We start from the raw sequence: 22,171 nt of genomic DNA, 5'->3' as shown, positions 1-22,171 counted from the left end.
TGTCTGCTCCAAAGAGTGAACTCATAGCTCATGAAAAAGTAATTAGTCTCCTTTCTAGGCAGTGAAATATGCAATTTTTCTCTTTTGGGGGGTTTCTCTTCTTAGGACCACCAGTAGTCATATTCCATGCTATGGAACAGTCAGAAGCAAAAACAGAGAAACTAACAAACCCAGAAAGAGATTAAGTTTCCTTGCATGCGGTCTCCAGTTCCAATCCCTAAGGTCCTAGTGCACAGCTCTTTAAAACTGTGAGGTGTTCAGATTTATTTGCTAATATATAAATTAATTATTTTACCTTTTTGTTTCAATTTATTATACATTGTTTTTCTATTATTTGCAAATTAATGAATTCTGACCAATAAGCATGAGTATAAAAATTGAAAAATGTAGTTTAAAAAGTAATAAAAAGGAACTGGCACCATGGGATTGACAATGCCATCCTGGCCAAAAGATGGAGAAGAACTGGAACAAATAAGGTATCAGTGGCTGGCAGAGTTCAAATAGAGTCAAGAGGTTACTCTGGAAGTTGCTTATACACAAGTTTCAGTAAGACATTGCTACCTGTCATAATTTGCCAAATCCCAATGAAACCATTTCAACCAATCCTAAAGAACACCTAGGGCATTATATAACATTCTACAAAGGTTCCATGACTAGGGTAAGTTTCCACAAGCCTACAACCTGCAGATGGGTCCCTGGACCAGATAAGTCCTGAAACATGGAGGAGCTAAACTCTCCATAATATCAGCTAGTTCTATCTCCCTACCCCATATTATTGACAGCCCCTTCCAACATGAAAAAGTTAGAAAGACCATAGCCCAAATATCCCTAAAGAGTGGGATACAAAGATCAAAAGTGATGGTGAAGTTATACAGAGAAGGTAGTGTTTAACAAACGAGTATGTTTGCTGGATCATTATATTGATATTTCTTTTAGTCTCCAGTATCTTAGAGCAGCTAGAACTAAAAACCTACACTTGTGGGATTGTAACCCATACCAAACTCTGATATCTGTTCTACAGTGAATTGTTGTACTGTGATTTGAAATATACTACTTCTATGTATATATGTTATTTTTCACAAAAAAGAAAAAAAAAGTGATGATAAAAATACATGTATTTCTTCTAGCCTCCAAAGTTCTGGAGCAGTTAGAAGGAAAAATCTGAGACGATGATATGGCAGCCCATGACAAACTCTGGGATCTGTCCTGTAACTACTTGCTGAAGAGTGCTTTGAAAACTATTGCTTTTTTCTCTTTTTTGCTTGACATATATATTATATTAAACAATTTAAAAAGTTTTAAAAAATGATAAATAAATGTCATATTCAGTTGGATGATAGTGGAATGTAGCATTTAAATTAGTCTTTTCAACGTCCTGCTCTCACTGTTTCTCAAAATCAAGAGAAATGGCATAAACTTAGTCTTCTGAATTGTGTCTTTGCATTTGTAGGTGCATTGTGCACCATATCTGACAGGCATGTAGAATATTGCTTCAGAATAAATCACAACTGGATTATCTCAAGAGCAAAACTGTACGGGTTTATGAATTTTCAGGAACTTGTGTTGTGATTTGGTCCATTAATGAGATCAAATCTATTTTGCCAAATGCAATTCTTCATTGACCAGACACTATGAAGAGCCATTTAATCTCTCAGAACCACTAAAAGATGAAAATGTGTAGTGGTTTCAAAGCAATATATTTGCCTAAAGAAAAGAAGGAGGATGCCAAGAGTTCTCAGTACTGTGTTTAGTTAACCGAATATTGGTAACAGACTTTCTAGCTTTACCAGCATAAGAACAGAAAGACTCAGAGGGAAAAGCCAAGTTCCTGTGTGTGACATGGGGTCAGGGTTGGATAACGATTAGCTGATATGGAGAGGATTTAAAGGAGAATTTAAATAAAACTTTAAACTCTTAGATACTTTCCTGTGTCTACCAACCACTGGCAGATGTGTACAGCTGAGCACAGCTTGAGAGGATCGCCTAAAGGTCTTGTTTCCAGACTTATTCTCTAGGAATGAAAACTAAAAACAGAGAAAGAGTGGACCAATTCACAACCGGAAATGCTATCATTGATTTAGGAGGAATTGTTGGAAAGCACCCAACAAAATGCTGAACAGACATGTATTTATCGCAATCAGAATTAGTGAAAAATTATCTATACAGACTACACTTCATGGGGGCCAATGGAAGACAAAGATGCATTTAAAAAAAAGTAGCACTTTTTTTTAAAGCTAAAAGTTTTGTAGGGAAGATGGTGCGATGGTTTGGTGCTAAGTACCCCTGAAGAGCATGTTCTTAAACTCATTCCGTTTCTGTGGGTGTGAATCCATTGTTAATAGGGCCTTTTGATGAGATTCCTTTAGTTAAGGTGTGGTGCACCTCAATCAGGATGGGTCTTAATTCTATTTCTGGAAACTTTATAAACTGAATGAAATTCAGACACAAAGGGAGAAAGCCACAGAGGGAGCAGCCAGAAGCTGAAAGTGTGCGGAACCTAGAAGCGAAGGGAGAGGCCAGGAGAGGCTGCCGTTTGACAGAGGAGCCCAGGACCAAGGAGAACAGGAAGCCAGCCCCAGGAGACACAGTCTTCTTGGAGTTCTCTTGATTTGTACTTCTTCTACCCCCAAGATCATGAGCCAATAAATTCCCATTGTTTAAGCCGGCCCACTGCATGGTATTTGTTTCAGCAATGAGGAAACAAAATCAGATGGCATGACTGTATAGGCTTATGTTTGCTGAATGAAGTAATGAAGGATAGATACAAGGCTGGTTATAAAGTGTGATGAAAGAGAAGTTCCAGGAAAGCACTGTGAGGAATCAGAAGAGCAGAAGATGGTGGGCTGGGCACATCAAAGATGAGTGCTGTGGAAAACGAAGGCTAGAGCTGAGCCTTCAACTTGAAGAAGAAAGGAAGTGGTGAATATCACAGCAGGCAGGTCTAGGAAATCTGGAGTCATACAATTTGGGTTAGTATTATACAGTATTTGTCAAGGTTTAAAGCAAGGTCAGATTAATGTTAAACTTTTGAAAAATGTTTTGTAGACCGTGAACAACAGTTAGGCTGCAGCTCAGGAAGCATGTTCAAATGCTCAAATCCATGAGCAATGGAGTGACATGAACTGAGCAGGACTTTAGGAACAGTGAAGTGTGATTTCTCACACAGGACACCAGACAGACAAGCACCAGGAGTTGTGAAAACTTGCTTTTGTCCAGGAAATAAATCATTTGAGTCCAGAGGGCAATAAAGTCAAGGACAACGGGACCAGTGCCCAGACACAAGGGAAGCTGAGCAAAGACTCAGCTCCTGGAGGGTGGAGCTGGAGCTCAGATGCACCACCACGACCTTGTGAGGGTCTATGTGAACCCCTGCACGTTGATGACACCACCAGACTTTCCAACGTGGGTGGAGAGTAGTTTTACAAGAGGAAGAGTGATAGTGAAACCAAATTTACATACCCAAATTAGTAAATTAAAAATATATTTTTTGATCTTTTTTAAAAAATATTTTTATTGGCAAAACTAAACAACATGCGAACACAAACATTCTTAACAGAGGAACATTCCATACTTGGTGTACAATCAATAACTCACAATATCATCACATAGTTGTATATTCATCACCATGATCATTTCTTAGAACGTTTGTATCACTCCAGAAAAAAAAATAAAAAGAAAATAGAAAGAACACATACATACATACCATACCCCTTACCCCTCCTTCTCATCAACCACTAGTATTTCCATCTATCCAGTATAAATTTTTTGTTTGTTTGTTTGTTTGTTTGGGGAGTGCATGGTCCGGGAATTGAACCCAGGTCTCCCGCATGGAGGGAGGGCATTCTCACCACTGAACCACCTGATAGCACTCCCAATCTACCCAGTATATTTTAACCTTGTTCCCCCTATTTTTTTCCATATCCCTTACCACTCCCTTTCGTTGCTCATTAGTATTTCATTTTTTCATCTTTTAATATGAGAAATTTTCCATTGGGATGTATCAGTGTGTCACAAGGAATATGAAGAAAAAACCTGGCCTCTTCGTGAACAAAACGCATCATGAAATCACCAACCAAGATATTCACTTTTAAGATGTTATTTATGTAAGCTCAAAACAGAGAGACAACTGCATTTGCTCACATCTCTGATGTGATGAAATTCTTCAATTTCAAAGCGTAGGTTGGTGCTCTCAGTTTTGCTTTACCATACAAGGAGTGGAACAGTTTTAACATATTCAGCAGCTTAAACTGGCCGGCTATAGAAGGAGATTTGTTAGCCTTTGCAGAGGTGTTCCCTTTTTCCAGCTGCCTTGAAACTGTTTCTTATTAGAGCCATGTGCTGGTCTTGCTATTAATTGGTTCATCTACAGGAATCACCACCAGTGCCTACATAAGAAGACAACCCACACACTTCTGAAAGTAAAGTAATAAACACGATTTTCTGCCTTTATTTTGTCAAATGAATGGTCAAAGCAGTGCCCAGCCAAGCGTCCCCTTTAACATGCGGGCCATCTCCTGGGTGGGAGGAAGCCTCTGAGAACACTTTGTCCACACACAAGCTCACTTCTCATGTCAGAAGTTAGCTCCTTTTGCTGAAAAGATTGTTTAGAAATAGTCTACTGTATGATTAAGAGTTCAGACTGTAAAGCCTTTCTAAATACTTCTAAATTCTACACCTTGTAAATCTGGGCAAGATTTTAACCTTGGAGACCCAGTTTCTTCTTCTCTAAAATACAGAGACTAATCATACCTGCCTCAAAGAATTATTATGAGGATTAAAGAAAAGTGATAACAGGTGTTGTCATGCTTTTTTCTGGATTATAAACATTAGTGCTGGAAAATTTATAAAACACAGAAAATTATGAAGTAATTATAAAACACCTGTCAATTTACCCTTATCAGTATTTTGTATAGTAGCCTTCCAATTTTTTTCTATGGATTCTACACAAATTGATCCACAAATTCAGTTGGAGATTTTCTATGGGAAAAGTCCAATTCTAGACCGTGTGGGTTTAGCGGTGAAGAAAAGAGACAAGATCCCTGCCCTCCTATAATTTATATTCTCGTGTGGGAAGAGAGACAATGATCACTAGACATTACCAACATAGAAATTTTGTAGTATGTTGTAGGGTGATAAATGATGTGGAAAAAAGAAATGCATGGGGTCAAAGAAATATGAGTGCAGGATAGGGCTGGTTTGCTCTCTTAGATACATTAAAATAGGTCTTAATAAGAAAGAAGACATTTGAACAAATTCCTGAAGATGAGTGTCAACCCAGAAATAACAAATTAAGCTGCAAGGTAATAAAAGCATTTATTTATTTGGGGGTCTTAGAATTGCAATCAGAAACATAGATTCAGGTAGCAAACCAAATTGTGTCTTGTCTTGACATTTCTAGGCAAGGGTTTTGAAAGGAAAAGAAGGTTATATAAGTTGGTTGGTTGGTGGCTATTTGGGGTACTTTAATTGTCCTTTAGGTTAGACAGTTAACTGAATTCCTTATCTTGTGGTTTGTTTATGGTGTCCGGAAGTCCTTAGGTTTTTGAGGAACACTGTTGCTTGATTTGCCTTCTGTGGCAGTTTGTGGCCTCTGGCTGGGACCTCTAAGATGACCTCCCGACTCTGTTTTAAATCTCTTAGCCATGGTAGCTTAATTTTGTGACATATTTTTTAACGTGAGCGATATTTTATTTTACATATTATAAATTATTATGTGGTGTATTATGTGCATTGCAAATTATACTCTATAAATAGGGTTATACAATACAATTTCCTTTTACAGTTTTGTATAATGCAAATTTTTCTGTCTTAAAACACTTGTTGAAAACAAAGCTGTCATCAATTTTAGCATTCAGACTCTTTAAAAAATGTTTTCATGGTTATATAAGATGTTACTATTAGTGGAAACTGGGAAACTCCACACTTTAAAAATTATCGTTTTGAGAAAAGTTCATTAAGAATGCTTTTGTTATTGTAATAGGGGATGACCCTTAAACCTTTGCATTTACATGTAATGAGAGCTTTTGGAACTGGTGGTCAATGCCTGGAACATTTTAAGGTACTGATACAAACTCCTAAAAGGATATGCCAACAATGCCCCATTACACCCAAATTTAGTGTTATTATGTTGTGAATATTGGTCCATTTGGGATGACCGTGCAGCATTTTGGGCAGAATGTGACTGAGCAGACACTCCAAGGCTCCTGTGGCCAAGAACAGTTGCGGGCAGCAGGACAGGTGGCAGAAGTGGCATGGACCAAATAGCCAGAGGCAGGATGAGGGCATGTGCCCTGCAGGACGTGCTGACCTGGACAGCCTATGACAGCTGAACAGCAAACAGAAACAGCTACATTAAAGCACCCTGTGTCTGATTTCCAGGTGTATACAAGCAGTGCAACCTCTCTCCTGCTCACCTAGAGGTCTTGCCTGTGCCCCCTGGGACCTAGAGACTCAGCCCAGCCCCTCTCCTGCACACTTGGGGGTCCGGCATGTGCCACCGGGAACTTAGAGGCTGTGCTCCATATCTAAGGAGTTAGGGAAAGGAAACATCTGAATTCAAATCTAAATGCCCTCAGGGTATTTACAATGAACCAAGATTAATTTTCCTGCTCTCCTATAGACTGTGACTAGAAAAAAATATCTAATCTACCAAAAAAAAGTTCTACCTCTTGGGCACCAGAGCTGGATGCTTTGACAGTTCATACAATGCAACATTTAGGAATGACGTTTCCAATTGGCGAATCTTCTAAAGGTGCAGATCGCCTCAGCCCATCACTGTTTCCAGAGAGGAGCAGTTCCCATCTGCTCTAGCTCAGGGCGGAGACACGGAAGATGGGGAGTTCGGCTGGCTTTAATTAACATACTGGCATTCCTTTTCTAGTGCTTGGAGCAGTGAGACTTCCTGGTTTCCAGAAATAAAGATAAAGCCACTAACTAGTATGGGAATCTCTTCAGTGCAGGGTTTACATTTGTCTAGGAAGAATTGATTTCTGCATAATATTTAGGTGTATTGGTTTCTAACCAGATGGGAAATTATGAATTCAGTATGTGAGTTGTGTGAAATAGGAAATTACAGGAAGATTTCCTAATTTGGGGTGTATATCGGGAGTCAGGACATTTTCTCTAAAAGGCCAGATGGTAAGTGTTTTAGACTTCATGGGCCATGCTGGCTGAGCCTTCAACTCGGCCCTTGTAGTGCAGAAGAGGCCAGATTTCCAGAGGGAAATCAACACGTGTGCATGGCTGGTGGCAAGGTAAGGAGCTTGGCTGGTGTCTGTCCTCGATTCTTGGGAGACATTCTCTAAATCTTTGCAATTTCCTGTGATGGGAGAAGCTTTGTTTTTCCTGGCGGCCCAGGGGCCACACCTGACAGCTTCTATGCTAATGAGATGATGGGGCGGAGCCAGCACACCTGAACTCTTAGGCTGGGGGCTGCCCCACCAGAAAGACCAGCCCTGTGATTAGGGGTGGGGGCTCCGAGCGGAGTCTTACCAGGTCCCCCTCCCTGACTTCCGAGAGGGAGGATATTGATTCCAGAACCCAAGAAGATTTGGTACATTCCAAACTCTCAACTGGTGCCCTAAGGCCAGTCCCAGGGAGGATTTCCTGTGCTGGTGGGGCCTGGCCTAACTCTGGGCAGAGTCAGAATTGAATAGAATTGCTGTTGGAAGCATACAGCAGTTTTTCAGAAGTGCCAGAAGTTTTCAACTTCTTTCAGTCCATAAAGCCTGTGTCCCAGTAAAACTTTATTGCCGCAATGTGCTAATCCCTGTCTATACTCAAAACTGCATTGATGTGCTTTTTAGTTGTGTCCTGCAGCAAAATGCAATATACACTTTGTATATCTATAGTAAATATAGAACTCATAATGTCATCGTAAAACAAAACGCACTCATTTTATTTTATCTTTATGCTAATTTTCCTGAGGATCTATTTACACTGAGGCTAAGAAGATGTGGATAAGGGAGGGCAGCTCTGGGCCCGCAGAGATAGTGAGATAACTGCATACATGCCTGGCAGGTCTCTTGTCATTTCTGTCTGCAGGCAATCCCTATGGCCTTCGTCAGGACGAAGGGAAGGGCATGAGGGTCTCCCTTCACTGTCCTGCAAGGGAAGCAAGCAGAAATCTTGGCTAAGAGACTTCACTGGTGATAATGAACTTCAGGAGCAATTTAATTGAGCTTAGTTACAGCAGGATAAACTAGTGGCTTTTCAATTTTTTGTCCAATGATGAATTGTTCTAACATGTTAAGAAAAAAATCTGGATTCATTTTAAAAATTGATTTTTATCTATTTTTAATAGACTTCATATTTAGAGCAGTTTTAGGTTGACAGAAAAATTGTACAGAAAGTACAGAGAGTTTCCATATTCCACTCTTCCCACAGAACTCCGTCGTAGTTTCCTCTGTTATTAAAATCTGACATTAATGTGGTGTAGTTTTTTATAATTGATGAGCCAATATCGATGCATTATTGGCAACTAAACCTTATAATTGATGTTAGAGCTTCCTCTTTGTATTTTATGCTTTCTTAAATTTATTTCATCTTTTAGTATAGCATTATAGAATCATACAGAAAGAACAGAGTTCACAGATACCTCCTCCTTCTCACACATTAAGCTAATATCATTATAATCTTTTTAGTAACAGTTTTTCTCTTTGTGTTATTCAGTTCTATGGTTTTAAATGTTTATTCTGGTTACAAATACACAACCTAAATTTTCCCATTGTGATGACTTTCATGCATGCAGTTCAGTGGAGTCGATTACACTCCATTACCAAAAGTTCCCATCACCCCGAACAGAAACTGCCAATTAATCATTAACTCCCCATTATTCACTCCCACCTCTGCCCCTTGGTAACCCATATTCTAATTTCTGGCCATACATTTGCATATTCTATTTATTTCATATCATTCTAAGTGAAATAATTAGATGTGTCAGAAATTTATTTCTTGTTACAGCCGAGTAAGATTGCATTGTATGTATCCATTCTTCCAATCTCAGCATTTTGACTTGAGAGTATAATTGATTTGCATATAAAGTAACTACTGGTAATGCTGGATGTCTTTACCATTTTGCTACTTGTTTTTTTGTAAGTTCTATACCTTTTTAGCCCTTCAATTCTTCCATTACGGCATACTTTTGCTTTTATTTATTTTTCGTAGTGAACCATTTTTGAGCCACATCTCATTTCCTGAGTAGATCTGAGTATATTTTTCAGATATTTTCTTTGTGGTTATGTGGTCCATCGAATTATAAACCCCAGGGGAAAAACAAGACAAAACAAAACAAAACTTGTTATTAATCTCATTTGTTTGTAAATAAGACCCTTTGAGGATGTTATTTTTGATTAAGGTGTGGCCAACTGAATGGGGATGGGTCTAAATCCAACTACTGGAGATCTTATAAGGAGGGGGCCTGGGGAGAAATCAGAATCTGAAAGCCAGTGGAATCCAGAAAGTAAATGAGAGGATATCACCATGTGCATTGCCTTGTGGTGGAAAAGCCAAGGATTCCAAGACAGCCCAATGCTACTAACTCCAGGAGGAAGGAAACCTTCTAAACTTTAGAAGCGTGCACCAATGGATGCCTGCTGTTTATGCAAAAACTGGTTTGGGGCATTTGTAAATGCAGTCTAACAAAACTAAGACAGGTTACCATGAAACCATGAGGCTTAAATTTAACATACTAAAGCCATGAACAGCAGTCAGAAACTGCTGTCCATATCAGCGGAAAAGAGAAGTAAAGACACTGCCATGTGCGTTGCCATGTGATGGCAAAACCAGGAACCAAAGATTGTGGGCAGCCAGCTCCAGAATGCAACAGCTTTTGGGAGAAAGCATCACCTTGCTGGTGCTTCAATCTTGCTCTTCTCCTAGTCTCAAACTGTGACCCAACAAACTCCCATTGTTAAAGCCACTCATTGTATGGTATTTGTTTTAGCGGCCTGAAAATTAGCACACCTTCTATTTCCCCATCATTTTGTCTTTTTTACGAATTATATCTTCATACATTATGCATCCAGATTTACCATTACTTCTAATACATTTGCATTTCAAAACCTGTAAGAAGTGACAAGTGAAGTTACATACTAAAATTTCAATATAATAGTACTGGCTTTGTAATTATCCATATGGTTGGCATGTCCAAAGTCTGGTGTTTTTATTGCTGCTTTCTGATGTTTTCTCTTGCCCTTTTACATAGGCTTTCATTTCCTGTTTGTAATCTTCTGTTGCACACTGTTCGTTTTGATATTTTAGTGTGTTGACTCTGAGGTTTCGTCCTGGAGCTGTCTGTTTCACAAGTTTGTATCTAGATGAAGATCTGACAGAGATTTCCTGGAGTGCTAGCAGCTGAAACCAACCAACCAACCACGCAAAAAACCGCCTTTCACAGACTTTACAAATTGACTGTATATTGACTGGTGCTCTTCTTCTGAGCTTAGCCCTCCTACCAATGAAACTTTAGATATGCCCAAGACAAAAGCTCAGGGGCCTCTCTCTTCATTTGTGAGCATGTGCCTTCTCCTGGGTTTGTGCTTATAGTATTGGGTATCTGAATGCCTATTTACAGGCATTAGAATGTCCCTTTTCCTCTTTATATTAGATATTTTCTCCCCATTCTGGATGCTCTGTTGTATGTCTGAAAGCTAGTAATCCTTTGTTCTGGCTGCTTTGCTTTGATTGTTTCTTACATTGATTTAGCTGTGTGCAAGCTGCCTGGGCATGCGAGTTCTGTGACTTTAAGTCAGAAACAAGTACCCCGGCTCAGTCCTTCGGGCTGCCAGCAGATAGCCTGGCACAGAGTTGTAGACACCCTCAGATGTGCATAGTGATTATACTGCAAACCTTTAACTTTTCCAGTGCTCTGATGAAGATGGCTTTGCCAGTTTTTGCCTGTTGTTCAAAGATTCTGTGGAGAAACAGATCCCTGGAGATATTACATCATCTTGGTCAACGGATTGTCAGTGTTCATTTCTTGCATTACACAGTTTTATAGGTTTGGACAAATGCATAATGTCATGTATTCACAAATACAGTATTGTCCAGAATGGGTTCATGGTCCTTTAAAATGCCCTATGCTCCACCTTTCCATCTTCCTCCCCTTTCTTCTCCTGGCAACCACTGATCTTTTTACTGTCTCTATATTTTTCCTTTTCCAGAATGCAAATACTTTTAATTCTACAGTACTTAGACTTTACAGACTGAGTTCTTTCACGTAGCAATGCACATTTAAGGTTTTTCCATGTCTTTTCACAGCTTGATAGCTCATTTCTTTTTATCATTGAATAATATACCTCAGTTTATTTACCCATTCACTTATCAAAGTCACACTGGTTCCTTCCAATTTTTGGCAATTAAAGATTTGTGTGCAAGTTTTGTATGGATATCGGTTTTCAACTCATTTGGGTAAATAGGGCAGGAATGCTGTTGCTGGATTGTTTGGTAAGTCTAGGTTTAGCTTTTGTAAGAAACTGTTAAAATATCTTTCAAATTGACTGCATCATTTTGTATTCCTACCAGCAATGAGTAAAGATTCTTCTTACTCCACATTTTCACCACCTTTTAATGTTATCAGTGTTTTCGATTTTAAGCATCCCATAGGTATAGAGTGTTCGCTCATTGTTGCTTTAATTTGCATTTCCCTTATGACATGTGCAATTGAGTATCTTTCCCTATGCTTATTTCCAGGTCTGAATCTTTTTTAGTGAGGCGCCTGTTAGAACTTTTGCCCATTTTTAAGTTATATAGTTTGCTGATTGGTGAATTTTAAGAGTTCTTTGTACATTCGGATACAAGTACTTTGCCAGACATGTGTTTTGCAAATATGTTCTCCCAGTCTGTGGGATCCTTTCATGCTTTTAGCAGTGTCTTTCACAGAGCAGTTTCTAATTTTAATGAAGTCCAACATCAATTTTTCCTTTTATAGATTGATGTTTTTGGTGTTGTACCTAAAAACATGACCAAACCTAAGGTCACATAGATTGTTTCCTATATTTTCTTCTAGAAGTTTTATTTTTAAATAACATCTATGGTCTATTTTGTGAAAAGTGTAAAGTTTGAATCTGGATTCCTTTTTTTTTTTTGCATGTGGATATGTGGATATCCAGATGTTCCCACATCATTTGATGAAAAAAACTATTCTTTTTTTTTTTCATTGAATTGTCTTTATTACTTGGTGAAAGATCAGTTGGCTATGTGTTGATTACTATAATAAAAAGTTTGCCTAATAAAATGTTTCTAAATTTTCACCTGATTAAATTGAAACTATTTTTCAGGAAGCACTTATTCATATTCTTACCACTAAGCTGGGGTCCTTAATTTATACATTGTTCATTGATCCTGTTGCTCTTTAAGTATAATTAAATTATTTTTTTAATTGTTTTTGGAATATTTCATATATTTTCAAGCTAATTGGTCTCGACAACCATTTGAAGAATGTAAATATGGTACTCTTTGATTTATCTTTCATGAATTTCCTTAGTTACCTTTTATCTTTCTTATTTGTCTGTGACTCCATAACTCTTTGTGAAATGTTACAGAAGATTTGGAAAGGCATTGTTAATTGCTTTATTGCTTAAAAATGAAAGTAGTCTGACAGCCTTATTCACATATGGTTTTGTTTTCTAAGTGTTGTTTTTGAAACCTAGTTTAGTTAGATAATCACCAGTTTTTCCCCATCAATGAATATTTATTATAAGTTATGTAAGACTTACAAAGAACCACAGAAGTTAAGGCAATGATTCTACTTCCAAGAAAAAAAAAGACTTAAATGTAAAGAAATGTTATTTTCCATTATTGATAAATTAAAAGAAATAATTGTTCAATTGAAGATAAAAGGAAATCACAATAAACAAAATTAGCTTATATTTTCCTTTGAATTTTTTTTTTCTGTGTGTGTGTACGTGCACATTGTTTGACAACGATGCCTCATTTTGAATTCTTTGTTACTTACGCTTGATCTGTGCACATCCATCAACAATTTCCCACATAGAATTTTTCAGCTGCCTGTGACTATTTCAAGGTGCAGTTCCTGATTATGAAAGGGAGTTAATATAACTAAATAGCATAATAGAGGCTCTTGAACTTATGGGAAAAATGGAGAAACAAATACAAGATTTAATCTCTTGACTGAAATAGTAAAATGAAAGGATGAAATATACTAAATAAGGTTTCTCAAGACACTGAGTGTCAGGCAATGAAGAGTGTTGATACCTAAGAGAAGGAAACAAATGAGGTGAGAGAGAGTCTTGGCTGCAGGTCAGGATGGTGGAATCTAGGTGGAGTGGGGCAGGGGTCCCTTTTGACTACTGAGCAGAGTATTGACCAGCTCATTTATGAGAGGGAACTGCTAGGGGCCAGGTGAAGGACCACCTGATAGGATGATGGGATAGGGAGAAGTGCCTTGTACTTGATCCCCCCAGCTAGAATGAAGTACATGGAGCAGAATAAAGCATTTAGAAAAGTACTCAGAAGGGTCTACTCTAGACGGCAGGGAATAATTAGGAGAGTCTATATGCAAATCTCATCTTGCCTAACAAATCCTAAAAGCAAGACCCCAAAGGATTCAACTCTTTCCAAGGAGCTTAACTATATCCTTGAACAAATTCAAGAATATTTTACAAGTACAAAAATTTCCAGCACATTGCAGGATGAAATTTTCAATGTCTGGCATGCAATCAAAGATTACCAGGTACACAAAGAAACCTAAAAAGTAATATCTAATGAGGAGAAAAACTATGATCAAACCTGGCCCAGAAGTGATATAATCGTCATAATTAGTCAAGAAGGACATTAAAACAGTTACTATAATTATATTCCATACATTTAAAACTTTTAGTGGAGACTTGCAAGGTATTTAAAAAAAAGCCAAATCAAACTTCTAGAAATAAAGCTACAACATTCAAAATGGAATATCAGTGAATATAATTAACATAAGATTATATGTTACAAGAAAAGGGCTAGTGAACAAAAATAGTAACTCTTGATAATGAAGCACATGGAGAAAAAAAATTTAAATAAAAATTGAGCTGTTCGACAACTTAAGAGCAGTCTAGTATATGTACAGCTGGAATCCCAGAAAGGGTGTGGGGATGACAGAACTGATGACTTAAAACTTCTCAAATTTGATTCAAACTCTAAATTCACAGATTCAAGAAACTCAATAGACCCCTAGGAACCAGAAAAATGGGGAAAGCACCCCAAGTCACATAGCAATTGACTTTTTTCCAAAACAATGATAAAGAGAAAAAAACTAAAAGCAGCTGGGGGAGGGGAGGGTACATTACATACAACAATGCACAGGAATACAGTGAAGGGTGACAGCAAGATTTGTTGGAAACAATGTAAGTCAGAAGACAGAGAAGTCTTATGATTTACAGTACTGTTTATTAAGAACTGTCAATCTGGAATTGCATATCCAGCCAAACTAGTGTCATGAAGGTAAAATAATCACTTTTTCATGCAGTCAAAGCTCAAACAATTCATCACCAGCACTAAAAAGAAATGTTAAGGAAAAGAAAATGATACCAGAAGAAAATAAGGATCTTCACAAAGGAAAAAAGAACATCAGAAATGGTAACCAGAAGTGCAAATATATAAGATTTTTCTTATTATTTCAATCTCTTTAAAAGATAAGACATGTAAACAAAACTAATAATGATGGGGTAAGCCACGGTGGCTCAGGGGGCAGAGTTCTTGCCTGCCATGCCAGAGACCCAAGTTCAATTCCCTGTGCCTGCCCATCTGCCCATGTAAAAAAAAAAAAAAAAAAAAAAAAAACAATCCTAATGACGATGTTTTTATTGCATGACATAAAGATAAAAACTCACAAAGGGAGAAATGGAACTTAATATTGTAATGTTCTTATACTATATGTGAAGTTATATATTATCATTGAGGCTTGACTGTGATAAATTAAATATGCATAATGTAAACCTTAATGCAACTGATGAATTAACAAAAAAAAATATTATACCTACTGTGCCAATGAAGGAAATGAAATGGAATTATAAAAAATACACAACAGGGTGCAGTGGGTGGTTCAATGGTAGAATGCTCGCCTTCCATGCAGGAGACCTAGGTTTCATTCCTGGACCATGCACCCAAAAGAAAAGAAAAAAATATATGCAACAATCCAAAACAAGGGTAATGAGGAAAGAGGAAATAAAGAACAGGTGGAAAAAATAAAAAACAAATAAAAAGAAAATAGACTTAAATCTAGCAATATCAGTAATTACTTTAAATGTAAATTGTTTAAACACCCCAATTTTAAAAGGCAGGGAGGATAAGATTGAATAACAAAACAAGGCATAAGTATTTTCTGCCTAAGTGAATAATATAAAGACACAAATAGGCTAAATGTTTGCAAAATCCCTAAACATGTGGAAACTAAATAACACACTTCTAATTTAACTCATGCATCCATGAAAAAAATCAGAAAGGAAATAAGAAAGCATTTTTTGAATTGAATAAAAATGAAAACATAACATATTACAATTTGTAAGATACTGCTCAACAATACTTAGGGGGCATAGTTTATAGTAATAAACTCATATAAGTAGAGAATAAAGGTCTCAGGTCAATAATTTCAATTTCTTCCTATGAAACTAGAAAATGAAAAGCAGATTAAAATCAAATTAAGCAGAAAAAAGGAAATAAGAAAGATTAGAGTGACAAACAATGAAATAGAAAGCAGGAACATAAATAAATCAATGAAACCAAAATCTTGTTTTAGAAAATAAATGTAATTAGTTGCTAGTTAAAATGTTTAGACAAAAAGAGAGAAGACACCAATTACCAAAATCAGGCATGAGAAAGGTCACATTGCCAAAGATATTTAAAAGATAATAATAGAATATTTTGAACAGTATGCCAATAAATTTGACAACTTGGATGAAATAGGCAAACTATTTGAAAGACAGAAACTTCCAAAGGAATAAAAAACTTGAATACCCTATCTACTAAAGAATGTGAATCTGTAGATGAAAAACCTTCCCTCAAAGCAAAATCCAGGCCTATCTGTCTTTGCTGGTGAATTCAAGCAGATGTAAGGGAGAAAAAAATATCAATTGTATACAGAAACACTTCCTAAAAATTGAAGAGAATTCTTCTCAACTCATTCGTGAGGCCTTTCTTACTATGATATTAAAATAAGACAAAGAGAGTGCAATAAAAGAAAACTATGCACTAATATCCCTCATGAATATATGTCTAAAAATTCTCAACAATATCTTAGCAAATCAAATCTAACAATAAAATACGTCATAACCAAATGGAGTTTACCCTAGAATGAATGGGATGGATAGATTAACATTCAAAATTAAGTCAATATAATTCATCATATTAAGAAAATATAAAAGGAAATCCATATGATATTTTCAATAGATGAAGAAGAAGCATTTGGCAAAATCTGACATCTGTTTCTGATAAAAAAACAAAAAACAAATGTCTCAACCAGCATTTGGAGTAGAAGGGAGCTTTCTCAATCTGATAAAGACATCTATGAAAAATCCATGATGCCAATTAAAGTTACAATGATCTACTATTCCATACTCATTGGGATACCTAAACTTTAAAAAACTGACCATTCTAGTCTTGGTAAGAATTGGAGGAACTGGAACTTTCATGCGTTTCAGGTGGGAATGTAAAATTTGGAGCCATTTTGGAGTACACTTTGACAATTTCTTAGAGCGTGATCATATACCTTCCCTATGATGTAGCCATCTCACTCCTGCATAATAATCCAAAAGAGATGAAAAAAATATGCATACTGTATGATTCCATTTATATAAAATTCTAGAAATTTGTAGAATAAATTCTATTTATTCTATATATTCTATTATATTACACTGTAGAGTACTCTATAGTGCAGAATGTAATTATTGGTTGCCTAAGGGCTGGGGCATGGAGGGGTGGAGAGGTACCAATAAAAATGGTCAGGAAGGAGCTTTGGGGGGAAGTAAACATTCACAATCTTGATTGTGGTGATGGTTTTCACAGGTTTATGCTATCTTAAAACTTATCAAATTGTTCACTTAGATATTTGCAGTTCATTACAATTCAATTATACTTCAATAAAGCTGTTAAAAAGACAAAAAAACAACTTTAGTGTTTTTAAGAATCACTGGAAAGTCTTGCTCAAAAGAACCTTTTGAATAAATCTTGCATTTTTAAAGAACCCATGCTGGTTGATTCTAATGCATTGTGCAGACCCCTGACTCTCAAAAATATCATAGGGTAGCATTTCCTCCCAGCTATGGTCAGAAGTCCAAGGGTCCCTGACTATTCTATGTCACTTAGGTAACTGATGGTTGAAGAGCAGAGCTGTACAGAGCCAGTGCGGTTGCAATAAGCAAATTTGTTTCCTATGCCCAACTCATGCTTATGGGGTAATGGATGTAGGGTGAGTTGACGAATGGCTGGATTTAAAGGTACAAGACAAAAGAAAATACAAAAGCGAGCTAGATTTGTTGAGCCTCATATCCTTGTATAAACCTGAAGGTCATAATAATTCTTCAGAGTTTTCCAGGGATTGAATCTTGTGTGTAAAAGGACATTCTGTGTTGCCTGATGCATGGACAGCCAACACACATAAATACCCTTCCTCTTCTGTTTCCAAGTTAGCCTTTGCTGGGCTCTGACCAAGTCATCCACTAATTTTCTAAGAGGCCCAAGCCACCAGGAATTCTTGAGCAACTACTTTTTATTGAGTTTCTGGCTCTTCGTTCTCCGATGAGGTCTCTATCTTTATTTTTAATTCTTATTTTAGGATTTTAAATTATTATCCTTTATTTTATTAAATACTAATCTTATTTCTTTTTGCATTTATAGCTTAATTCATTTCTATTTAATTGATAAGTCTTTCTTAAATTTTATTTTTAAACATATTTACATGTGCAAATCAAAAGACTCTTTCCTCTTGCACCAGATAAGTCCTGAAACCTAAAGAGCCCAGCCTCTCCAGAATATCAGATAGTTCCATCTCCCTATCCCATATTATTGACAGTCCCTTCCAACATGAAGGAGTTAGAATGGCCATAGTCCAAATACCCCTAAAGAGAGGGACAGAAAGATCAAAGGTAATGGTGGAGTCATACAGAGAAGATAGGATTTAGCAAATTAATATGAATGCTGAATCATTGAATTGGTATCTTTTAGTCTCTAGTATCTTAAAGCAGCTAGAAGTAAAAACCTAAAATTGTTAAATTGCAACCCATGCCAAACTCTGAAATCTGTTCTACAACGAATTGTGGTACTGTGCTTTGAAATTTATAGCCTTTTTGTATAATGTTAATTTTCACACACACACAAAAGTCGACTGACTGTGATGATAAAAAAAAATATTTATGCCTTCTAGCGTCCTATATTCTGGAGCAGCTAGAAGAAAAAATCTGAGAGGATCATATAGCAGCCCATGACAAACTCTGGGATCTGTCCTGTAACTACTTGTTGAAGAGTGCGCTGAAAACTATTGCTTTTTCCTTTCTTTGCTTTGTATATGTATTATGCTATACAATTAAAAAAAAGACTCTATCCTTTACCAGAAAGATACATTGATTTTTTTATGTGGACTAGCTGATGCTGATTTCTCTTTTCTTCATACGGTAAGAAAGCAGGACCTTAAAGCATGCAGTGTCTGAAAAGGCTTCCATGTCATTCCTCTTACCACAGATGACCGCATTCAAAATTCACCTCTGGGATGCCCAGCCCATCATCAAGTGTGTGATGGTCAAGTTCATGGTCAGCTTGGCCGGGCAATGTGATCAGTTGTTTGGTCAAGCAAGCACTGGCCTGACTGTGACTGTGAGGACATTTGGGGGATTTAAATCATCAGTCGATCGATTGCATCTAATGGCTGATTGTATCTACAATCAACTGAGGACCTTGCCTTCAACAGTGAGAAAAAGTCTCAATCACTTGAAGGCCTGACAGGGAGAAGTGATGATTTCAGCAGTCAGAAAGAAGGCTTTCCATCTCTTCTTCAGCCTGCCTCTCCCAGGGATTCATGGAACCCTTCAGTGAAGTTCCCAGCTTGCAGCTTGTCCTATGGAATTCAGACACGCCCATTCCCAGGGTCACCTGAGCCAATTCCTATAATAAATCTCTTAATATTTACATAATATATACACATATACAGCTCTCTTCTTGACTCTGTTTCCCTGGAGAATCTTGACTAATACAAGTGAAAACCCTGAAGGCACTAAATAAATAAACCTGTGCAATTAACTTGTGGTTTCTAGAGGATCACCGATAGCAAGCTACCTGTTAGGAATCGCCATCTGTCGATGCTATTTTACTCTCTTCTACCACTCTCGCCACATGTACACCCCTCCTCTGTATCATCTAGGGAAAATTACAGCAGCCCCCCTTCCAGCTGAGATTCAAGTCCAAGATTCTCTGAGTTTTTAAGTTGGTAGGGCATTCTGTTTCCTTACGGATCCAAATGCTAGGAATGAAGCCCACTGTACTAGAAAATTCTGGAAAAAACTAAAACTTGGGAAACTGAAAGTTCTTTAGTATGGGGCACTCAAAATTTTCTACCTCATTTCCTCACCCCACTTGCCTTTCAAAGAACCACTACCTTCAGCTACGCAGGGTACATTCCCAGCCCTGCAGTGGCCTGCTAGCAATGAGCCTAAAGGGCTTTGGTCCAAGCTGGACACCTGTGGTCAAGGTAAACTTTTTTGGTGTGCCCATCCTGTTTCACAGCTTTCCAGCGGCGGCCCTCTAACTCATGGCTTATTATGCAGTTTCTCTTTGGGTAGAGAGACTCCATTCCCTGAACATTCTTATTTCAACCACTCCAAGCAGAGGATGATATACCTGCTGGGAATCTGAGTAGATCAAGCCAATCTCTACTTCATTCCCTGGAAGCAACTATTTTTCCTCCCTTCCTTTACCCTTCAGGTAACCAGGATGCCATTTTGTCTCCCTCCAGCCCAAGCATGACTGACACTTTATCAATTTTTGTGTAGTGCTGTTTAAGCTTCCTTCATTGCGCCTGCTGCACTGTGGACAATCAGTAACTTGCTCCTTTGCCCTCTGAGGACCGTAACTGTGTCTGATTGATCTTTGAATCTTCGCAATTTAGCACAGTCTTGGGTCTTGTGAGGTGCTCATTGGATGTTGATGCTTCATTCTCTAATGTACTTTCTATAGCAATTTTACAAATTCAAGGAACACCAAATTCATTCAATTTCCTTTAATGAGTATTTGTTACAAAAAAGAGGTATAAAGTCTTGTTCCCATGTCCAAACCACTTATTAACTTAACCTTGAGTTTTTTTCCGAATTACACAATTTGAAGTAATTCTCTTTATACCTGAAAATAGTCTTACTGAAATGTTTGAGATAAAAATACGTATTGCAAGAAGCATATGGCAAACATTTCAAGAGTACAAAATTAGTGGTAAAAATAACATAATTTACTGGCAAACCCACATTGTGTTAGCAATGTGCAAAACCTTTTGATGGAAAGGTTTCTTTTAAACTGAGCACCCATTTTTATGACTTAGCTCCCTGTGCCTGGAAAGGTAAGTGCTTGCATGCATTTTGTCTATTCATTACATGTAACCTGAGACCCAGTCTTCTCAATGGGTTAAGAGCTCACCTCTCTGAGATGTGAATTATACTGAATCTAGTGCTATGGGTTCTCTTTGATGGGCTCCAAAGATCACCAAAACTGTTAATGCCAAGATGTTAGGGGCTATATTTCCTCAGTCCCTAACCCGTAGGAGGTTAGCCTACATTTTCCCCAGGTTTCTCATTCAGTGTAACATATAAAATTCAGAATGCAGGGTAGTTTCATGATTTGCTTTTTGGGCAAATGGTTCAGTTTCTGAAGTCAAAGCGGCTCTCACAATTTTCCTTTAAGGCCAAGTTATTGATTTAAGGATATATAAACTTTGTCGTCTAGTTTCTGGATTTTCACTGAGAACGACCTTCTCTTGAACGTCTTCTGGATCCTGATTAGGAAGAAGGGAGTATATAGATTCTTAAAGTGATGAAAACTTAAGGTTTAAGAATATGATATTTTATGCATAACTATACCAAATGACACCATTTCTTATTAGAATAAACATTAGATTACGTTTTCATAATATTACCTCTGCTTATGGTGATAAAGCCAAGGTTGACTTTTGATCCAAGGTACATGAAAATACTAAGGTGAAATTTGGCAATTTTAGTTATTAAAAAAATCTGTGTGAATTTGGATGTCTAGAAGAAATCCCTGATAAACAGCACAGTTAAAAACCTTTGTGCAATTCATCCTTTAAGTTCAAATGTCTATACAGTGGTTTGGCTAAAAAACAGATGGGCCTAAATGGTTTCCTAAGCCCTGCAACTTCTCTTAACTCTGAAACGTATTTTAGAAATTCTAAACTTGTAATATATTTTAAGTAACGCAAAGGAAGTCTTTGATTCTTGAACATATAAAAACATATATAAAGATATAAGACAACCTAAGTGCAGGCATTAGGAAATGCACATAAATAGTTATGAAGAAAATTGTTGTGCATACATCATATATACATGTATGCAACCCGACGTTAAATCAAGAATTTTGATGTTATGTTAACCACACTCTGTATGCACACAGTTACAATCTACTCATGTCTCGAACCACAGCCTCATTTCAAACAACATTTTTACAGACTTCAGGTCCACACACAACCTACTTTTGCTCTGCTCTGGTGTTTAAGAATATCTTTTTGACTTGCCTATACTTGAAACTACCTCAGTGGTTTAATCTGTAGCCTAGTTTACATGAATGCAGCTGCCCTGAGTTCAATACCTGTTATTCTCAGATTCTACTAACAGTGTAGGACATCAGCAATTTATTTTTTGATTCTTATCACAATACTTCACTTAAAATAGGCTAGTTTTTTTTTCCTTAACAGACAACAAGTTTCAATAAAATACATTCAAAACCCTCTCCTTTTCTTTGGTTTCTACTGACATAACAAATCACAGGTCATGAAGGCATCTTCGCTGCACTTACCTGGAACCTTTTTGTTGGCTTGTAACTTCCTCACAGGTGTGTCTAAAAGTAAATAGTTGCAGTTAGAAATACTTTGAAATTATGAATAAAATCAAACAGGAGACCATCCTAAAGCAGAAAAATTCTAAAGGAGCATTACTCAAATACGGAGAAAGGCTTTTTTTGGAGT

The 22,171-nt window shown here is 37.2% G+C and overlaps 1 protein-coding gene across 8 annotated transcripts in view; it reads right to left on the bottom strand.

The window, feature by feature from the left end:
* Nucleotides 1–20,188: 20,188 nt before the first annotated feature.
* POSTN (periostin) overlaps nucleotides 20,189–22,171 on the bottom strand; it is a 32,662-nt gene continuing 30,679 nt past the window's right edge. For all 8 annotated transcript variants that reach the window (XM_077158061.1, XM_077158062.1, XM_077158063.1 and 5 more), the window contains 2 exons: nucleotides 22,003–22,044; nucleotides 20,189–20,965 (listed from right to left, as the gene is read on the bottom strand). In XM_077158061.1, coding sequence (XP_077014176.1) covers nucleotides 20,928–20,965; nucleotides 22,003–22,044 — 80 coding nt within the window. In that variant the 3' untranslated portion in view covers nucleotides 20,189–20,927. The remainder of the gene's footprint in view (nucleotides 20,966–22,002; nucleotides 22,045–22,171) is intronic.

Source organism: Tamandua tetradactyla, chromosome 4 (assembly GCF_023851605.1).
Source record: "Tamandua tetradactyla isolate mTamTet1 chromosome 4, mTamTet1.pri, whole genome shotgun sequence".
NCBI lineage: Eukaryota > Metazoa > Chordata > Mammalia > Pilosa > Myrmecophagidae > Tamandua > Tamandua tetradactyla.
Note: the sequence above shows the minus strand (reverse complement) of the source record. Positions and strands in the feature narration are given on the sequence as shown.